The 22,683-nt window shown below is 39.7% G+C and overlaps 1 protein-coding gene across 6 annotated transcripts in view; it reads left to right on the forward strand.

Moving 5' to 3' along the window:
* The window catches only part of ATP2C1 (ATPase secretory pathway Ca2+ transporting 1), a 92,521-nt gene that overhangs the window by 56,540 nt on the left and 13,298 nt on the right, over positions 1-22,683 (forward strand). For all 6 annotated transcript variants that reach the window (XM_087712941.1, XM_087712938.1, XM_087712939.1 and 3 more), the window contains 3 exons: positions 10,379-10,535; positions 11,075-11,245; positions 13,649-13,746. In XM_087712941.1, coding sequence (XP_087569067.1) covers positions 10,379-10,535; positions 11,075-11,245; positions 13,649-13,746 — 426 coding nt within the window. The remainder of the gene's footprint in view (positions 1-10,378; positions 10,536-11,074; positions 11,246-13,648; positions 13,747-22,683) is intronic.

The following is a 22,683-nucleotide window of genomic DNA, read 5'->3' on the forward strand; positions in this document are numbered from 1 at the left end:
TTTAGCTTCTTCTCTTTTTCTCCTCCGAAAAATTATTTACTCAGAGGCTTTTAAAATGGCGCCGAGCAGGCTGGTTTCTCCGGTAATAACGAACACTTTTTGCTAATTCTCACAAGACTTCAAAAGAATTCAAAACAAAAGAGATAGCTTATCATATGCTTTGGTTTCACAATAGAAGAATTTTACTCCTTCATTAACTTTGCTTATTTGGAAGTTAAATGGTGATGAATCTGTTGAACGGTCTTGTTACAATGTTTACTCACTGAAACTTTTGCCAAGCCTTAAACTTCAAAATAAAAGCCTCTTTACTTAAAGCTGTATATTTAGGCAATAGAGTTTTATTAACTGCAGGCAGACAAATTTTGAAATGGCCTCAAAACCAAATATTAACTTGAAGTCGTCACCCTCTACTTCCAGGGGCACATCCTCAGTGCCTGGCACAAAGCTGCAGCCTCCGCTTCCTACGCCCCCTGCTGGGGATGTGTTAACGAAAGAATTTTTTCTGAGTAATCTAAGCGAGGCTCTTAATGCACAGACAATTAAAATGGAAGATAAATTTAGAGATAATAGAGAGGAGAGAAAAGAGGAAATAAAAGAAATGAAAGAAGAAATTAAAAGTGAAATTAAAAGTGAAATAAAAGGACTTAAACAGGAGTTGTATGAGAAATTTGAGGCTAAGGTTGATAAAATTAGAGACGACATGCTGAGTCTGGTAACTGTATTAACAGAACATATTTCTGGAGTGGAAGATACTCTAGAGGTTCTTAATGATGCCAATGCTAACTTGACATTGAAAACAGAGGTGGTGGAACAAAAAGTGGAAAATGCTGAAAAAGAAATTATTATGATACAGTACCGACAAATGGAGTTCGCATTAAGAGTAAGGGGGCTGCGTGAGGAGAAACAGGAGAACCTGAAACAGATCCTATCGGAAGCTTTTGACCGCCTGATGGGAAGACCAGGGACCAACCAAGGCTGGCAAATTGACAAAGCTTACCGCGTTAACTCCTGGCTGGCAAAGCAGAAGCAGCTTCCTCGAGACATCGTTATATATTTTACTACAAGAGAGTTCAGAAATATGGTACTGCAAGCGTCTTATAACACTAAGCTTCAAATTGGCGGTCAAGATCTGGCTGTTTTGAAAGAAATACCACCTCAAATGTTAAGAGCCAGAAGAGACTACGCTTTTTTGGTCGAAGAACTCAGAAATCGTCAGATACAGTATAGATGGGATGCACCATTTGGCATCATATTTACATTTGATAAGCAAAGGTACCGCCTCAACTCTGTATGGAAAGCCCGAGATTTTTATTATAATATATTGAAGGCCGGACACCCTGCACCATCTGGACCTAGAGAAAGACCACAAGAAGGACAGGATAGACAGCAAACTACACAACCACCAGACAAGATGGAGCATCTCTCTTCTCTAGAAGTGCAAGGTGCTATGGAACCAAGACCTAGCCGCATGACTACTAGACGTATGGAGAAACAAACTAAGAGGCAACAGCATCAACAATCATCGGCCATCGATCAAGGAACTACAACAACAAATCTGGAAGCAGTGGGAGGAGCTAGACCTAAGGTTAAACAGGCCGTGCAGGAAGCTCTAAAAATGCTTCAACCAACCAAAGATGACAACTAAGATTTTAACATGGAATGTCAACGGACTGAACTCTCCACAGAAGAGGAAGAAAATATTTCATTATCTTAAACAGTTTAAGAACGATGTAATTTGTTTGCAAGAAACTCATATCAAGTCAACTGATCAAAAATATTTGATCAACTCAAAACTTGGTCAACATTTTGCAGCTTCTGCTATGGAAAAGAAGAATGGTATAGTTGTATACTTAAGAAAAGATATGAAAGCTGAATTAATAGAAGCAGATCCCTTCGGAAGATATATTGCTTTAGACTTAATCTTAGAAGGGAAAAAGACATTACTTTTGGGAATTTATGCTCCCAATCAACAGCAAGATAGATTCTATAGAAATCTTCATGCTAAATTAGTACAGTGGGACTATAGTTCCTGTATACTATTGGGTGACTGGAATGGAGTGATAGACACTAAGAGAGATAAGAAGATTTCCCGCCTAAATACCAAGATGCGAGCAAAGTTACCCAAATCTTTCTTTGACATTATGGATGATTTTGAATTGAGAGATATCTGGCGAGAAAGAAATGCAGAGGAATATGACTTCACTTTCTTCTCGGACAGGCATCAATCCCTTTCAAGGATTGATTTTATTCTAACCACTAATGATTTGCTTTCTAGGGTCAAGAAAACAAAGATTGCAGCTAGAGTCCTTTCGGACCATAACCCAGTTTGGATGGAGTTGGGAAGGGTAGTGCAGGCAAGAAGGTTTTGGAGACTGAATGAAAATTTATTTAGATATGAAAACTATATTAATGATTGTAAAAAATTACTATCTGAATATTTTGTTTTGAATATGAATAAGGGTACATCGATGGAATTTGTATGGGATGCAAGCAAAGCGTATATGAGAGGAGTTTTGATGAATATAAATAAAACACATAGAAATAAGCAAGGGTTAAAACGAACAGAACTGGAAGAGGAAATTAAGAGAAAAGAGCTGGAGTTAACAAGGAAACCAGACGATACAAAGGTTAAGGAAGCTATTAACATATTAAAATCTCAATTTGACATGTTGATCTCTGACCAGGTAGCTACTAATTTATGATATGCAAAACACAATACTTTTTGTAATGCAAACAAACCTGGCAGATGGTTAGCTTATCAGATTAGGAAAAAAAGGAAAACTCGAAATATATCTAAACTGATTTACAGAGGGAAGGAGGTGTTCCAACAGGAAGAGATTCAAAAGGCTTTCTGGGAATTTTTTACAGAACTGTATAAAGGGGATAAAATTAATGGTTTAGACATAGACAAATATTTAGACAAGGAGAAAATACCTTCAGTTAGAGAAGAACACAGGCAAAAATTGAATCAACCAATAACCTCGGGGGAAATCCTGCAGGTAATTAAGCAATTAAAGCCAGGGAAAGCACCAGGTACAGATGGCTTGACAGCGGTTTACTACAAAAACTTACAGTTAGAAATGGTAGAACCTCTTAGAGAATTATTTAATATGATTCAAACGGAAGGTAAAGTCCCTCCATCTTGGAAGACAGCGTTTATATCCTTGATACCCAAAGAAGATCAAGATACTACTCAACCCAAAAATTATAGACCCATTTCATTACTGAATGTAGATTATAAAATTTTTACTAAAATATTAGCAAATAGGTTAATGTTGGTCATTCAACAATTGATACATACGGACCAAACAGGTTTTATACAAGGGAGACAGATGAAAAGTAATGTCAGATTAATTATTAATGCATTAGAATATTTGGGAAAGAACAACCAGATCCCTGCTGCGTTTATATTTTTGGATGCTGAGAAGGCCTTTGATCGAGTTAATTGGCAATTTCTGCTGAAGATATTGCAAAAAATGCAGATAGGAGATAATTTTTTACAGTCAATTAAAGCAATATACCAACAGCAAACAGCACAAATCATAGTCAATGGAAGTTTAACAGACTCTTTTCAAATTGGAAAAGGTACAAGACAGGGTTGTCCTTTGTCCCCATTATTGTTTATTATAACTTTGGAAGTATTGTTGAATAAAATACGGGGCTTGGATGGTTTAAAAGGGATCAAGATTAGGCAGCAAGAATATAGAGTCCGCGCTTTTGCGGATGATTTGGTCATAATATTGGAACAACCGCAGGAATCCTGTATGGTTTTAATGAATACGATTAATCAATATGGTCAAGTGTCTGGCTTTAAAATAAACTTAGGAAAAACCAAAATATTAGCTATAAATATGAATATTAAACAAAAGGAAGAATTAGGAGTGATGCTAGGATGTGAGGTAGTTAAAAAAGTCAAATATCTTGGAGTTAACATTTTAACTTCAAATGGGAAATTATATAAGCATAATTATGAACCACTTTGGCATAGCATACAGACAGAGATGAAAAAATGGGAGAAATTGCACTTATCTTTGCTGGGCAGGATAGCGGCAGTGAAAATGAACATTTTACCAAAATTTTTATTTCTTTTCCAAATGTTACCTATACTTAAAAAAGATGCGAACCTTTTAGAATGGCAGAAGGGTATCAACAAATTTGTGTGGGCAGGAAAGAAGCCGAGGGTAAAGATGAAAATAATGCAAGATGTACGCGAGAGAGGAGGATTGAAACTACCTAATTTAAAACTATATTATGATGCAGTGGCATTATCTGCAATTAGTGATTGGATTCATTTAACCAATGATAGAATATTGAACATTGAGGGACACGATCTGGTATTTGGTTGGCATGCTTATCTGTTATTCAACAAAAAATTGGATAAGAACTTTAAAAGTCATATTTTGAGAAATGCTTTATTGCGGGTTTGGAAGAAATACCAATATAAATTAAATGACAAGATACCCATGTGGGCAATTCCTAGACATGCAATTGAAAATATGAATACAGCACAAAAACAGGACAGATTTACTTACAGACAGCTTCTTACCTCGGAAAGGGGGGTATTACAATTAAAATCTTTAGAGGTATTAAAAGAGGAGAAGGTAGTTCAAACATGGTTCCAGTATGGGCAATTACAGGCTAGGTGGAAAATAGATCAAAAAATTGGCTTTATTCAAGTTGAGGATAATCTGTTTAAACAAATAAGAGATCAAAGCTTAATGCATATAAAGAGGATATATAATGTATTAATACAGATGGATTCGGAAACAGAATTAGTTAAAGATTGTATGATAAAGTGGGCTCAAAATATTGAGGAACCAATAATGTTGGATACATGGGAAAGAATTTGGGTAAGAAATGTGAAATTTACACAAGCTCAAAATCTGAGAGAAAATTTTTACAAGATGTTTTATAGATGGCATTTAGATCCTAAAAAGTTGGCTTCTATGTATCCGAATGTACAGCCTAAATGTTGGAGGTGTGGTTCTCTCGATGCTACATATTATCATATATGGTGGACCTGCCAAAAGGTTAAGGCATTTTGGATAAAAATATGGTGGGTCATGCAAAATGTTTTTTAAAAAAGGATAAAGTTTATTCCTCAGTTATTTTTACTAGGTATATGTACTGATTTTACAGTGGTAGAGACCAATTTGATTCTGCATCTGATAACTGCAGCAAGACTGTTGGTGGCGCAATATTGGAAGAAGGAAGACTTGCCTACAATCCAAGAATGGACATTGAAAGTAACAAACTTAGCTGAAATGGCTAAAATATCGGCATATCTCAAAGATCATTCAAATGAGAGATATAAACGAGACTGGAAAAAATGGATTGACTATATACAAAATAAATACGGGACTAAGAAATTCCAGTTAGCTTATGCTTAAGATCAGAAATGATTTAAACTGTTAAAAGTTAGTTCAGTAAGAAGAAGCTAAGTTCAATCTAGAATGTCATTAATTTCTTTATTTCTTTTTTCTCAATAGATTTTAGACTGTGTTAGTTAAAAATCCATACCGTGTACGGGTTCTGGGAAGTCGGGGGGGGAAGGAGGAGGGGGGATGGGGGGGTGGAGGGAGGGAGGGGTACACACAACAAAAAAAAATCGTACTTCAATGTCTTAATGATTGACAAATGATGACATATTTGTGTTTGTTTTTTTTTAAAGAAAAATAAAAAAGTTCTCTTAAAATAACCATGTGCTTTAGTTCCCTTATACCATAAGAAAGCATGCCAAGATCTTTCATATAATCTTGATGCCCCCTTTCTGTTTCCTTATTCAGTTTGTCTTTGATTGTCAGCAGTGTTATCAAAAATTTTGCTAGTAGAATTTTTTTCTTCTCCATAGGTTCTTAAATTCTATCTTCTATATCTTGACCCTTGAAGAAGATTTCCTCTCCATTTGATTCCTCTTTCTGTATTCCATTCTTTCCATTTTGAGGAACAAACCAATTACCATAGATATCAACAGGTTTAGTTTCTTTATATTCATTTTCCATTTCTATGTTTTGAATTTCAATCATCCCGTTTTGCATTTGATGAACATTTTCAATTTTTTCATCATATTTTTCTTGTTATGTGCTCTAGATATTCCAGTTGTTTCTCTTCTCTATTTAGTATTTTCTGTTGCTCTGAAAGTATATCTTGCAAAGTCAAAGCCTCTATTTTTCTTTGCGTTTGTGTCATTGCTGTTCTGGCTTAAAAGATCAACAAAATTAAAGCATAGGTTCACAAAGAACGCTGGTCAAACATCAAAGGGCCATCTGTGCGTTCTTATCAGTGTGCAGCCAAGACAACAAAGCCCTGAGGCGCCAAATCAGAGTAATCCATGAAAGAAAAGAAGAAAAAAAAGTTCCGTTTTGAATACTCAGAGCTCCGAGTACCTCCCAGCCTCTGAAGCACTTAGAGTTTCTTTTTGTAAATACCTGACAACAATAAGAACAGAAAACTTTCGTCTGTGAATCACGAAGAGTCAGAAAGAGAAGGTAGAAGAAGAAGCTTAACCCATCCGTTTCAAAAGGCTTGCATAGATTCGATCCATGTAAATAACATTTAAAAAGTAAGATAACCACTGTCCAAAACCATTCCAAATTCAATTCTTCCGCTTGATTCTTCTATTCTTTAATTTAAATTGGTTTTTGAGTTTTTATGAGCAGATTCTTTTTTAAAGCAATAAAAATTCCTCACCAGCTGGAAACACTTTCGCTTTCTGTATCTTTCTGTTTGGGCCACCCCGACTTTGTCAGCCTTGTGGCTGGAATTTTTGTCACCGGCTTGAAGATCTTCTCTTGCTTCTTTCGAGGATTTTGCGATATCCCTGAGATCAGCAAGATGTAATCTTCCTGTTCACCGTCTCTTCAGGATGGTTTAGGTCCGTTTGGACCTCCCAGTGGCAAAAGTATTGGCTGTGGTCTCTGAGCATTCAGACCACACAACCATCTTGTCGTGACATTGGCTCCTCCCCCTTCTCTGCTCTCTTTGTACCTTTACCCCATTGAGTTTTATTTTCCATTTCTACCGTTAATTCCTTGTTCATTTACATTTATTGTCTGTTCCCCTCATGTCTACTTTCAACAATATTTCTGGTTTCCTTTCTACCTCTTTGTTACCTTTTAATGTTGCTCATGCACTTTTTAACACTTCCAGCAACTCCTCTAACATCCCACCCTCCATGATCAAATTTAATACATTTTTAATATTTTTATATTTTTCCACAATTAATTTAGTCCTTCTTCTTAGTTCTTCTCTTTGATATCAGATCCCAAGATAATCCAATCCATTTCCCAAATTCAAAAGTTCTATATTTTCTTCCAGTGTAAACAAAATAAAGTCAAGTAAAAAGAAAGACCACACCCTTCTTCTATTCCTTTGTTTCAAATTGGTATTATGTATCCTCTCTCCAGTAGGTGGCTTATTGTTCCTTTATGTAATCAGATCACTATCTTGTCAAACCTTGTCAGTAGTCGAATCAAAAGTTCAAAGTCCATATTCCAATTTTTCTGACCCCCCCCCCTTTTTTTAGCTCTAGGTTTTTCTAATTCCAAATTTATTAACAAGGTTCTTCTTGGTCTCAGTACTCTCTCACTGATAGCTTTCCCTCCTTTCTTTTTGTCCTCTGTATTCCGAGTGACGTTTAGCCGCTAGCTTAGCTCCAGAAAATTTTTAAGCTCCAAAATTTGTTTCTCTTACTCTTACATCATCCAATTTCCTCCAGATCAAACACTCTGCCTACTTCTCCGCACCTGCACAAATCTTGTTCCAGATGCCCCGTCTCCAGAGCAGTCATACAAAGATGGCTACCATCCCCACCGCCGATCTCCAGAGAGCTTTGAATCGGACCTGCTGGGGAGCTTGCCTCGCTTCCTGCAGGCATCCAAAACACCTCTCCTTGTACCCCGTCCCTTCAGGACAGTTCCAGTCCATAAAGGATTTCTCTACGCCGGCTTGCGGGCTGGGCTTTTGCATAGCTCGGCAGAGCTCGCTATTTCCCCAGCCGTTCTCGCCGGAGTGCTCTAGGTTTCTCCAATTGTCCCAAATTTTATTCCCAAACAAATTTTTTCCAAATTTTAAAGTCTTATCTTTTCTTCTTCTTTTCCCCTTCTATCACCTTTCTTAAGACTTGTAGAATATTCTATCAAGTAGCATTTGTAATCCAAATCCAAATTGGCCCACCAAATTCCCTTAAACATCCAAGTTGCCTACTAAAATAGAATCAAGGTCAAATGGCCTTTCAGCTGTTGTTTGCTTTCACTTCTTTTCTTTGTGTATTCTTTGTAAATCTTAAACAATTATTACTTTCATTTCGGTTCCCATGCTGCAGTAATCTTCCTCCAATAGATGACTCTCTGACTACAAATCCATTGAATAGCATGCAAAACAAACAAAACAACCTAACCACAACAAATTGTGAACCTATCAGAGGGGGTTAGAATTTAAAAAAAAACACGCAGTTTCTCCCAATAATCACTTTCCAAAATATTGTTAAATCTTTTCCAGGCTTTCTTTGTTTGTAAAGTTTCCTTTAGATATTCCTTTCAGATCTGCGTATTTAATCTTTCTCTTTTTCCATGTATCCAATTGCCACTATCTTAATGTTTGGAGATTATTTTTTAAAATTATTTAACTTGGGTTAAATCTCTAGCATAAAAGTTGGAAGTTGTCTCACCCAGTTTCAATGCTCTATCCACGAACCGCTCCAGCACAAATCTTATTGTCATAGCTGTCACAGCTTATGATTTGCCAAAATTGACTGTTGTCTCTTCTGCTGTTTGGGAGAGCTTTCTTCAGACCTAACGAGGAAATTGCAACTTCCTTGTGATTGACAAAGCGATTCTCCTTTCTTCACCACTCCTCCAGGACGGCTTTGACCCCGTTGGATCTCCTGGCATGCAGATACTAGCTGGTTTTCATGGAACTCAGTAGAGCTCTTCTATTTCCAGCTGTTCTTGCCACATCACCAACCAGATGTCCTATGAAATAGATTCCTGATTTTCCTGGCTGACTAGCTGCCAGGGAGAGTCTCTGAATCTGAGTGGTAGTTAATATTTTATTAAAGGGATTGCACCTGTTGCCTTGAAAAAGATGATGATACACTCCTATCTGAATCAAATCAACTTCCCATTTTCCAACTTTCTTTTTCTTGGGAAGGTCCAACTCAATTAGAAAAACCTGAATGAAGCAGATTATATTGACTGTTTTTAGTCAGTATGAATATCTGTGATAAGTCTGCTTTAGTTGGTCTTACAGATGGCCTACAAAAAGATCTTGGTAAAAGGAATACAGTCTTCAGCAACTTCATATTATTTTTATGGATCTATTTCAGGGATTAAATTTTGAAGACATAACTGCATTTCAGTGGTTCTCCTAGCAGACAATTTATTTTAGTAGTGATAAGAGGTAAAAAAATAAAGTGCTTGGCCACTCCTTTGCAAGGTGCCCCTGTCTTTAATCTTATTTAATATCTATATTTTGCTGCTGCAAGAGGTAATTGTTAGTTTGGAACAGAGTGTCATTAGTATGTTGATGATTACTAGCTATATAGTTCATTGGAGACCAAGATAAGATATGGGGAAGTGCTACTCCAAAATTTTGAGGCTGAGAAGGTACACAATGGTTGTTTGTTAGAAGCACCATGGTAATTCTGGTATTGGTTCTGGATAAAATCATAATATCCCTGAAGGAGAAAATTTATTATCAGGAGTATTCTTACTTCAGTAACAGCTGGTGGCTATAGCTACGGGAATCTTTTCTTGACATTAGTGGGGGGACTAACTCCAATCTTTTTTGGAACGGAATGTGCTAATTATAGTTACTCATGCATTCAAGCACATTAGAATTACTATAATTCACTCTCCTTAAGGCTATTATTGAAGACCTCACTTGATAGAAAATGAAGTTGTATATTGGTGATAGCTAAAAGCCTTTTAGAGGATAACATCTATAATGGAGGCACCATATTGGTTATCAGTAGGTTTTGAGGTAATTAATGAAACTTCTCATTATTATCTATGTAGCCTTTTTTGACCTGCATCCTAAGTATCTGAAATATTATCTGCTTTAAAATATAATTAAGGTAGGTAGATTGGATTAGGAGCTTCCTATGTGTTTTTGGTTTGTATTTGAGAAACAATCTTTCTCTGTGACAGCCCTGGAAAATTTTTAATAGAGATCAGGATGACTCCTATTGATTTAATCGTTAAGACGATTCTTTTAGAAAACTAGATTATCAACCTTAGAATGGTTTATTCAGCTGTTATAGTTGCTCCACTTCTGTTATTGTTTTTATGATTTATGTTTTAATTATGTTTTTCCCAAAGAACATAATTGGGATGGTATACAACTGAAGAAATAAATGCATGAATAAATATTTTTTTAGGACAAGCCAGAGATTTGCTTTATGAAAGGTGCCTATGAGGAAGTGATTCGATACTGTACAACTTACAACAACAAAGGGCACAGTTTACCACTTAACCAACAAGAAAGAGAGCATTATCAGCACGAGAAAGCATCTATGGGCTCTGCAGGACTTAGAGGTAATGTTTTAACTCATGTTTCTTTGTGGATTGTGAAAACAAATTACTTGCTGAACACAGTGAACTCTGAGCAAGCCTGTACAAAGTGGCAATGTAACTTTAATTTTTCTCTCCAGAATATAAAAAGAGAATGAGTTGAAGTAGGCTGTTAAAGCTTCAGTTTAATCAGGGAACTGGTTTTATAGCATTGTCTTATGTATTTATATTTAAAATTGAGAGTTGAATACTTGGAAGTCTGATTAAACACTGTATAGAATTATCTAGATTAAAGAAAATTACTAAATAAGAACAGACATATGCATTTTTATAATATTTTTCCTCATAGATTAGGAAAAGACATTGGTTTTATTTCTTTTTACATTAACATTAATTGCTTATAAAAAACTATTTTTTGGAATTCCTTAGAGTCTCTTTGGATACCACCTACATATTATCCTATTAACATTCTTCTTCCCATACTTGAAGAAAAATAATTATATATTTTCTGTTCCCTTAAATCAGTGGCATAGCTAGTAATATTATTTCTTTTATTTTGAAAGTTCTAGCTTTAGCTTCTGGTCCTGAGCTTGGACAGCTATCCTTCCTTGGTCTGGTTGGAATTATTGATCCTCCTAGGACTGGTGTAAAAGAAGCTGTTGCTGCGCTTATTACTTCAGGAGTAGCAATAAAAATGATCACTGGGGATTCACAGGAGACTGCAGTTGCCATTGGTATGAACAGACATTTTTTCTGTGAACTTTTATTAATAATTATTTTGCCAATATATGTTGATTTTGAGTTGATTTTGAAACTGGGGACAGGAAGTATAAAACCAAATCCATGAGCTTAAGGAAACACTATCATAGCTGTGTGTGTTTTTCCAAGCAACTCCCATCAGTGCATGACAAAACACTTTGTGGATAGCTATAGAAATACTCTATAAAATACTCTATAAAAAAATACTCTATAAAAAAAGAATACAATATGAAGTTTAGTTATTCTTAGTAAAATCCCAACAATGCTGGGTAAACACTGTATGTTTTCACATTCGGCATTAAAAAAAATCTTGTAGCTTGTGTATACTACCATCCTACATCCAATCATGTTCTGTATTTTAAGTTTTAGGCTCACTATATTGTTTACTAACCATTATGAAGGAGATAACACAATCCAGTTCTAAATGAAAACCAAGCAAATTACACTACAGTCACAGATAAGTGAGCAAACTCTTTGGATTAGTCCTGTTCTATATTTTTAAACTGGATGAAACCAAGAATCATGTACAAACAGCCAGCAAGAAGGAAGATAGAGTGCACAGGCTGAGAAAGAAACATATAAAACGTGCCCTCCTGCAGCCTGTTTTTGGTCCGCCAGACTGTTGTAGGTAGTTGTGGGGGCCAAAAATGATCCAACACCCCCCCCCCCTTGTAGCCAGTTTGCAGCCACCAGAATGCTGTAGGAGGCCATAGAGGTTGAAAAAGTTCCTCCGTGGCCCGTTTTCAGCTGCCAGACTTCTTTAGGCTGCAGTCTGGCATCCAAAAATGCCCCACAACCCATTTTTGGCTGCCAGACTACTGTAGAGGCAACCGAGGTACCACTGGGCAGTCCTTGTTATTTCCAGGCTGGCCCTGCAGGCCAGATATAAGCACCCCATGAGCCAAATCTGGCCCGCGGACCTTGAGTTTGATACCCCCTTTCTAGACAATTTATTTTTATCACAGAAATTCTCCTAAACAATGCTACTTGAAATTTCTTCCAGTTTTAAACTTCATTTCAAGTTTTAATATAGGTATTTTGAAATAACATTATTCATATTTATTATACTGACACCAACATATTTTACTTCCTTTTCAATCTTAAAACTCATTTCATTTGTCAGTTCTGTTTGATTTTCTATTTTTATATAATTTATAAATTATATAATTGTCTATTAATCTTGAAATCTGCTAATGCATCACTCATGGGAGGATATTTTTAATTGATTTCCAAAGTCTTTAAATTAGTTTCAGGAAGAAGTCAAATTTATAATCTTCCCCTAACCAACTTTTAAATCACCCTTTGTTATATATTGCAAAAAATAAAGATTTTACAAAACTGAAGAAAATGTTATTTCTTTTTTAATGTATTGAAAGGAAAGTTGTCCAGTGGTTGGTAGACTTGCAGTTCTGAAAGTTTTTCAAGCTTAAAAAAGCAGTCTAAAAAGTAAAATTCCAAAGTGTTTAAAAAGATGACTCCATGAAAGGCTTAATTTCTTTCTCAGAGTATAATGGAACTCATGATTCCCAGTTGATCACGAACAGCCATAAAATTGTCATTTTTTGCATTAAAATCTAATGTATAGAATATACATGGGCAATCTCCAGATTACTCTTTATTCCAAAGAGAATTTTGGAAGCTTGCATTTTTGGCTGTAATATCCCACATTCATAGAACAGAGAAAAGTGTGGATGTTGGTTTGCCTTGTACTGGAAATTAATCCAACATATCTGAAATAGCAGATGATTTATAGGCACCTAATTCATAAGAACGATGTCCTCCTATTACACATTGCTTTTATCTTGTACCAATAAGAGTTTAAGGACCACCTGTAGATTTTTTATCTCCGATATCTCAGGAAAGTTATTAAGAAGAAACTGTGTTTTTAATATTTCTGAAGCTACAAGATACTTGCAGACAGAAAAGGCTATAGGCCTAGTTGAGTTTCTTAAAAGACCAATCAATTGTACAAGCAGGTTTTCATAATAACTTCTTTAATAATTTAATTTTATACTTGCAAACGGAAGTATTATATTTCATTATTGCTTTTTGTCCTACTACAAGAATAAATGCATTTGCTAGCATTATTTCAAAAGACAATGTGGAACTATAAATATTTCTTAAACTCTCAAGCTTTTCTAACAATATACTGAAAGGAAATTTATTGTGTGTGTGTGCGCGCGCATCCATGTGTATGCATGCAAACACACATAGATAATGCACCTAAGTGTTAGTATGTAGTAGAATATATATTTTCCATGTCTTTACACATATGACTAGATAACAAAATGATTACTGAGAATTTAGCAATTCCACTGAATCCAAGTCCATTGGGTCCTTTAGTTGCTTAGTAATTTTATTTTCTTTCCTTTTTCTAGCCAGTCGCTTGGGAGTGTATTCTAAAAGTTCTCAATCAATCTCGGGTGAAGAAGTGGATGCATTGGATATACAACAACTTTCACAAATAGCACCTAAGGTTAATTATAAATTGAGGGGCAGTGATCTTAGAGGATAGAGAATCAGAAACTATAAGTGAGAAAATTATTGTCTAGCTTTTTAATTAATAAATACATTAATATGTATAAGCATTATACACACACACACACACACACACATACACAAATGCAACATTATATATATAAATTCAAATTCCAGTAAGGGTATGGCTAGCTGATGAGAGCTAAATAGCTTGAAATAGATCTATACTAGTCTCCCTTTATTTATTTATCAGCACAAATAAATAAAAAAAACATATATATATATATATATATATATATATATATATATATATATATATATATATATATATATATATATATATATATATATATATATATATATATATATATATATATATATATATATATATATATATATATATATATATATATAATGTTGCATTTGTGTATGTATGTGTGTATATCTAGCCAAGGTGGCGCAGTGGTTAAATGCAGCACTGCAGGCTACTGCTAGATCAGCAGTTCAGCGGTTCAAATCTCACCGGCTCAGGGTTGACTCAGCCTTCCATCCTTCCGAGGTGGGTAAAATGAGGACCCGGATTGTTGGGGGCAATATGCTGACTCTCTGTAAACCGCTTAGAGAGGGCTGAAAGCCCTATGAAGCGGTATATAAGTCTACTGCTATTGCTATTGCTATATATCTATATCTATGTATATCTAATGCTTATACATATTAATGTATTTATTAATTAAAAAGCTAGACAATAATTTTCTCACTTATAGCTTCCGATTTTTGTTAGTTATGAACAAATAAATATAGTTGTATGTTCTCTTTCAATATTTGTTTCAGTAATGCAACACAATATTCTTTAAAAAGAAAGTCACATTTGGCAAAATTGTGCAACTATAAAATATTCTTTCTTTACCCAGATGTTCCTGTTCATTTTTATCTTGAGAAATTATTTTTTATATTTCAGTAAGTGATTTAAGAGGGTTTTTTATTTTTGCTTTTTGACTGGCATACCATACAATAGGGCTGATCACGGTTGTGGTTGACCTCGGGGGGAGGGGGGCAGGCAGGCATGGCCATCTGGCATGGCCAGCCAGCTGGGTGGGCATGGCCATCTTGATGCCACTCTCCAAACTACTGACACGTTTCCTCTTGCCAAGAGCCAAGGTGGCGCAGTGGTTAAAATGCAGCACTGCAGGCTACTGCTAGATCAGCAGGTCAGCGGTTCAAATCTCACCGGCTCAGGGTTGACTCAGCCTTCCATCCTTCCGAGGTGGGTAAAATGAGGACCCAGATTGTTGGGGGCAATATGCTGACTCTCTGTAAACCGCTTAGAGAGGCCTGAAAGGCCTATGAAGCGGTATATAAGTCTACTGCTATTGCTATTGCTATTGCTATTGCTCTTTGCACTGGGTAGAATGGGCTGAAGCAGTGGTGGGCTACGACCAGTATGTCCCGATACGGGTGTACTGGTGCCTGCTGGGAGCACCGGCTACTGTTCCAGTCTGGAGGGCCCACCCGCCCGCCCACCATCCTTACCTATATTTGAGCTCTTCGGGGCTTCCACACACACACACACGGAGCATACGGTGCTTGTGTGACGTTCCACCAAGCAGCTGGAGCGTTGTGGAGCTGTCGCAGAGTGTCACAGATGGTAAGTACGCATCTGTGCTGAGCGTGTCTGCGTATGTTCATGTGGTGGATGCCGGGCCCCGTTGCATCGTACTGGTTGCACCGGGATCCGGAACCCACCACTGGGTTGAAGCCATCCTGGCCCAATGTTCCCTCTTGGGTAGACCAGGCCGAAGCGATGCTGGCCTGATGTTTCCTCTTCACATTAGGTAGATCAGGCCAAAGGGACTTGGATAGACTGGGCCGAAGAGACGCAGGCTGGCTCTGGATGGGCCTGTGAGCAGAATCTGGCCACTTTGCAGGCTGGATGCAGCCCTCAGGTCTTGAGTTTGACACCCCTGCCATACAACTACTGCTTCATATCATTTCTCAGAAAAAAAGTGATTTTGTCCTTCCTCTGTTTATTTGTTTATACTACTACCGTGTTTCCACGAAAATAAGACAGGGTGTTATTTTTTTGGCCCCACGAAATATGGTCTTCGGTTTATTATAGGGGAGGGCTTATTATTTTTGGGGGCAGGTGAGAAGCGTGGTGTGCCTTTTACCTTTCCAGCTCCGTCGCGTTCCTCGCCATTGTGTCCAGGGAAACCGCTGGTAAAAAAAAAATTTCTTGGGAGTTCTATCAAACTTCTTAAAGTTGTGAGAAGGTTTTTTTTTTTTTTTAACCAGGGGCATCCCTGGCGAGGAATGCAACTGTCAGCCTCTGCTTCGCTACTTGCTTTTGGCTGCATTGAAATGGGGAAGGGGAGGCATGGTATTTAGGAAGAGAAGTCTTAAGTACAGGAGTGATTGTTAAAAAGGAGTTTTGCTCTCACCATCTACTGCGCATGCTGAAGATAGTGAATGTGCCCGCCAAGGCCAACTGTCCGGCATACCAACCTGATGATGCTTTTTGAAGATGGAACCCACATGACACCTGACTTGTGCGGATTGGACTATGGCAGTGGTTCCCAAACTTGGCAACTTTAAGACTTGTGGACTTCAACTCCCAGAATTCTCCAGCCAGCTCTGCCAAATTTGAGAACCACTGGACTATGGGATGGGGTTACCAGGGGGAAGGAGTTGGGTCACGTATTGATATCTATGGTTATGTGTGCTTTTGCTTCAGATCTTGCTTTGCTTAGCTGCTATCTCATAATCAGTAAAAGTACTCTTAATTCTGCAAAATGGAGTTAAGTGGTTTCTTTCTTGGTTTCTGAGGGAGGCTGGCTTGACATTAAGCAAGATCACAGTTTCCGGAACTAACACCTTCCAAGGGGAGTGTAAAAAAACCCAACTTTCAAAAGAATGTCCCACCCAGGCAGCGACCAGGAGGATGACATGGGAGCGGCTGCATCCTCGTTCCCTTTGGAACCGGAGCGCATGGCTGGACTAAACTTGGAAGAGTGATCCGTCCACCCCAGGTGGTCGTTGGGAGTGGGACAAAAGTATGACCCTGAGGAAATTCCGGCTGGAGTTACCACAAGGTGATATCGATGACCAGCAGCTGCTTGGCAAGATGCCAATTAGGAGAACCTTATTATGTCCCTTATGATGTCCTTATGAAAATCTTTGAAGAGGCTTGGGAGAGGCAACGCTTACGTGAGAGAGGTCCTGAAAGAGAAGCTGATCTCCGAGAAACAAAGGAGAGAACTGCAGAGGCCCTGTTCTGCTCAGGGTGTGTGTGTTGGGGACAGACAGTGGAGCTCATCAGGTTGGAGAAGCCCTGGCCCCAACAGCAGCAGCCACGAGAGCCCTTCCAAGAGGGGGAAGGCCCCCCCGCAGATACCGGATGGCTAAAGTTCCTCCGCTTGGTGTGAAATTTGGGATTTTTTCTGGTTCAGGTCTGGAATTTTATGCAACAGTTCGGGGAGGACCTCCCCACAGAAGAAGCCAAGTTAAGAGTTGTTACCATGACACTGGAGAACAAGGCAGCAGCTTGGATGGTTGCCCTGCATAACAATGACTCTCCACTACTGAGAGACTATAATAGATTTATGGCCGCCCTGTTGAAACGCTTTGATGATCCGCTCACAGAGCGGAAGGCTAGAACCAGAATGAAAACCCTTACCCAGGGAAAAAGTTCAGTTGTTGAATATATACAAGAGTTTCATTAATTTTTCTGTTTATATGCGGGGGGGTGGTGTTTCTGAAGAGGATCTGATGGACAGCTTCATGGACGGTTTAAACAAAGATATATACCAGAACTGTGTAAACACCTCCCCCCAGCAGCTTGCAATGCTGGTATGAATTGGCAGCGGACGTGGAAATTGATTTAGCCAGAGACCAGTACCGTGAGGACAGTGAGAAAGAGAAGGCTACCCCTCCCACCCCCACCCGCCAAGGAGCTCCAAAAGGATGAAAAAGTTGGTCTGCAAGCAATCACCTGTTTCTGTTGTGGGAAGGAGGGGCACCGAGCAGCAAACTGCCACACCAAGATGGGGCCAAACCCCCCTGCCAGGGGGAAGAGAAAGCCAGATAAACAGCTGCACCAAGATGGGGCCAAACCCCCCTGCCAGGGGGAAGAGAAAGCCAGATAAACAGCCTGGGAAAAGAAGGGATACAGCCACGAAAGGGGTGGAGCCTGCTGCACAATTCCCTCCCACTCCAGGAGAAGAGGAACCATCCTCCTCATCGGAGGAAAGTGAAACTGAATCTGACGACGGACGTCTGGTAAGTTCCCAATTGAGCCCCATGACCATCCCAGTAAAACTTAAAGTGCCCTCTACTGGAGCCCAAGCAAAAATGCTGGCCCTTTTAGATTCGGGTTGCACATATTGCATCGTTAGCCCTGAAATGGTGGAAAAACTGGGCATGAAACTGAGAACTTAGAAAGTTCCCATTGCTTTTTGCCAGTTGGATGGGTTGATAACTGGGGGGAGCCCTGCTCATTTTGTGACTGAACCAATAGACATGTGGATGCAAAATCACCAGGAGACAATAAGTTTCATTGTCGCACCAGGAATGGACCGGCCTCTCATACTGGGTTTACCCTGGTTACGTAAATGGAACCCACACATCAATTGGAAGAAAGGGTGGTTGCGCATCCGAACAGCTACAACCCCTGAGGGAGAAGGAAGGGTTCCCAGTATTGCTAACACTGAATCTAACGTAGCAGCTGCAGTACAGGAAAAAATTGAGGGGGAGGAGAAAATCCCAAAAGAATATTGGGACCTAAGGGATGTTTTCAGTGAAAAATCTTCTGATAAATTGCCTTCTCACCACGCAACAGATTGCAGCATTGATATTCTCTCGGGGATAAAACTTCCAAAACCCCAAATTTACTCAATGACCCCCTGCAAAATGGAAGAATTATGGAAGTTTATTGACAAAAATTTACAAAGGGGGTTTATTGAACCTGCTAGGCCACGAGTGGCCCCTCCAGTGTTATTCAGAGAAAAAAAAGATGGCTCCTTTTGTCTCTGTGTTAATTACAAAAATCTTAATGCTGTATGCGTACAAAATGTTTACCCCCTCCCTCTGATGAAAAACATGTTGGCCCAATTGGGTAAAGGAAAGATCTTCACAAAATTGGACCTAAGAGAGGCCTATTATAGAGTCAGAATTAAAGAGGGAGATGAATGGAAAACTGCTTTCAACTGCCCACTTGCTTGTTTCCAATTCCGAGTACACCCATTTGGCCTAAAGGGGGTACCAACGGTTTTCATGCAATTAATAAATAAGGTTTTGCATCATCACCTGTACAAAGGCATGATAGTCTACCTTGATGACATCTTTATTTACATGGAAACACGTGAAGAACATGTGACATTGGTACAATCAACTCTGGCAGCAGAACTATATGCCAAATTATCTAAATGTGAATTTCATCATGAAAAATTGATTACCTGGGCTATCGCATCTCCCACAGCGGCATCGAGATGGACCCAGCAAAAGTCCAGGCTGTCACTGAGTGGGCGCCCCCTCGCACCCACAAACAATTACAAAGTTTTTGGGGGGTTGCGAATTTTTATCGTCAATTTATTCCTTCATTCGACAGCATTGCTCTACCCATTACAAATCTCCTAAAGTCGAAAGGGGAGGCCAAGCCCAGACTGGGTAACCCATTGAATTGGACTATGGAATGTCAAGCTGCGTTCAAAAAACTGAAGCAACTCTTTGCAGCTGAACCCGTTTTGAAACACCCAAATATGGATGCACCATTTATCATTCAAGCTGACACCAGTGATGTGGCGGTGGGAGCAGTATTATTTCAAATTAACGCTGATGGGAACTTGCAGCCTTGTGCTTACACCTCTCACAAACTAACAGAGACAGAGAGACGGTGGGCTATATGGGAAAAAGAAGCTTTTGCTGTCAGGTGGGCTTTGATAACCTGGCGATATTTCCTTGAAGGGGCTAAATACCCTTTTGAAGTATGGACTGATCATAAAAATTTGGAGGCGTTGAAGCCCCCTTGAAACCTATCTTCTAAACAAATGCGGTGGGCGCAACATTTCAATCGGTTCAACTTCACCCTCAAGTACATCCCAGGAGGGAAGAACTTCATGGCTGATGCTTTATCCAGACTTCCACAATACAACAGTTTGAAGCTGAGCAGGGTTCACCTAGTCATCCCAACGAAAAGTCTTGCTGCCCCGGTGGTTACCAGAAGCCAAAGCAATTCGAATTTGGAGGTCACAACAGACCTCATCTGCAAACTCAAGGAAGGCCTTGAGTCCGATGACTGGTTCAAGGAACACTCGAATGAATGTACTATGAAGGATGGACTGGCTTGGGTAGGGGCTAAATTGTATGTCCCCGCAAGCCTGAAAACTTTTGTTCTTCAGTGGACCCATGATTCCCGAATGGCAGGCCATTTTGGTTTTCTAAAAACTCTACATCTAGTTAAGAGGCAATTTTTGGGCCTTCATTGAAAAAAGACATTGAGTGCTACATGGCCAGTTGTCTCATATGTGCTGCCGCGAAGTGCCCACCAGGAAAACCCCAAGGCCTTCTCCAAGGTGTGGCCCATCCTGAGGCCCCGTAGAAGGAGATACCAATGGATTTCATTGTCAGATTACCAGAGAGTCTAGGGAATACCGTGATTTGGGTCATTACAGACCTGTTTTCTAAACAAGTTCATTTTGTGCCCTGTTCCAAGATCCCATCAGCTAAATCGTTAGCTAAGTTGTTTATTTTGCATGTATACCGTTTGCACAGAGTACCGGAATGCATAATTTCGGATAGGGGGTCCAATTCACCTCCCTCTTCTGGAAGGAATTTCTAAAGTTAATTGGCTCCGCCGAGGGGCTAAGCTCCGCCCACCATCCTCAGACTAACGGTGCTTGTGAATGGAATAATTCTGTTTTGGAATAGTATCTCTGGTGTTTCATCAATTATCAGCAGGATAATTGGGCTGAGCTGTTACCACATGCTGAGGTGGCATACAACAACTCTGTGCACAGCAGTACCGGTTTCACCCCTTTTAGGATTGTGTTTGGACAGGACTTTGTACCTATTCCAGAATTACCCCAAGAAAAAACGCAATTTTTTTCTCTCTCCGAGTGGAGTGACCAGTTCCAGCAAATTTGGCCCATGACCCGCAAAGCATTAGAAGCTGCTCACCGGGGGCACAAGAAACAGGCCGACAAAAAGAGAGTGAAGCAAAGGGAGTACAGAGTAGGAGATCAAGTATTTTTATCCACCAAGTTTCTCCAAACCACCCAGAAGTCAAAGAAATTGGGGCCAAAGTACGTTGGTCCATTTCCTATTGTGAAAATCATTACTCCACTTCTGTACGATTGGAATTACCAAAGCATCCTAACCAGATTTATCCTGTGTTTCATGTGAGCCTCTTGAAACCTGAGGACACTTCTTCTTTTCGTGCGCCTCTACCTGTACCCCCTGCCCCTCTTCTCATTGAGGGAGAGCAACATTTTGAGATTAAGGAAATCTTGGACTCCAGGAAACATAGGAATCGAATTCAGTATTTAGTCCCCAGTCCTTTCTCACGGGCCTTTAGGAGAGATACTCTTCACCCCGGCCTTTTAGGCTCAAGAGACAGTTAGCTGCCAACCAATTGAAGGAAGGGAAGGGATAAAGAGAGAGGCATGGAGGGAGAAAGTGTTTTGTGTCAAGTTTCCAGTTGCCTCAGGTTCGAGCTGGAAAATCTAATAAATCCTTTGCATTTCCCTTATCCCTCGCTAAAGGGATGTCGAGGAAGGGAAGAAGCCAGGCAGCTGTTACATTGGGAGTGGGGTGGGAGGTGGCAGGCCAGCCACCTCGCACCCCATTCCCTCTCGTGCAAAAAGAACACCTCCCACCAAGCCCCAATGATAATGGTGAGCCTGGTTGCTTCCCTTCCCCGATGTCCCTTTAGTGAGGGGTAGCAGTGGGGAGAGAAGCAAGACGCGTGTCTTAGTGCTACGGGAGACTGACAGTTCCACTGCATTCCTTGCCCTTTCGTCCTTGTAAAAAAAAACCTCATGAGTTCAACTTGTGAGGTTTTTTTAACAAGAGGTCTCACTGGATGAATGGGCAAGGAATGCAGCGGGGCTGAACAGGCAAAAGGCACGCCTCGCGTCTCCCCCCCCACCTGCCACCCCTCGCTACAGGGGCAGTGGGGAAGTGAATCAGGCAGGCTGCCTTTACCATTGGGGCGAGGTGGGTGGTGTTGGGCCACGAGGTGTGCCTCTTACCTTTCCAGGTCAATCATGTTCCTCGCCCTTTTGTCCAGTGAATCCCCTTGTAAAAAACCTCATGAGTTCAACTCACGAGGTTTTTTTTACAAGGGGCTTCAATGGAAGGAAGGGTGAGGAACGCAGCGGAGCTGTCAGTCTGGTTCCTCACTTCTCTCCTCCCCACCTGTCACCCCTCGCTAAAGGGGTGATGGGGAAGGGAACCAGGCAGGCTCCTTTACCATTGGGATGGCCGGTATTTTTTTGCGTGAGAGGGAACAGGCAGGAGGGGGTGATCACATTGCTGGCCTGCCTCTCTTTTTGCGGTGGGCTCTTTGCACAGGAGGAAATGGGGTGTGAAGCACTTTGCTTGGCCTGCAGCTCTTTTTGCGGCAGGCCCTCTTTTTGCCCTGAAAGTTGTACCAATAGGTGGTACAGTGGTAATGGTGGTGACCAGTTGCACATGCACTTAAATAGTTGGGGTGGGCTTATTTTGGGGGGCGGGCTTATTATGGCGCATGCTCTGAAAAGCCCAATTGGGCTTATTAGCAGGGCATGTCTTATTTTCAGGGAAACATGGTATGGATGTAAATGCTATTATTATATAATTTTTGTAAATATTTATAAACACAATTTATGTCTCAAGACTGCTCTTTTCCCAGAAACAGTTTAGATAATGTATACAGGATCGCTTAACTCTTAAAAATGTCGTC

Source organism: Thamnophis sirtalis, unplaced genomic scaffold (genome assembly GCF_051295495.1).
Source record: "Thamnophis sirtalis isolate CommonGarterSnake01/CBP01778 unplaced genomic scaffold, rThaSir2_p1.2 scaffold_4, whole genome shotgun sequence".
NCBI classification, from domain to species: domain Eukaryota; kingdom Metazoa; phylum Chordata; class Lepidosauria; order Squamata; family Natricidae; genus Thamnophis; species Thamnophis sirtalis.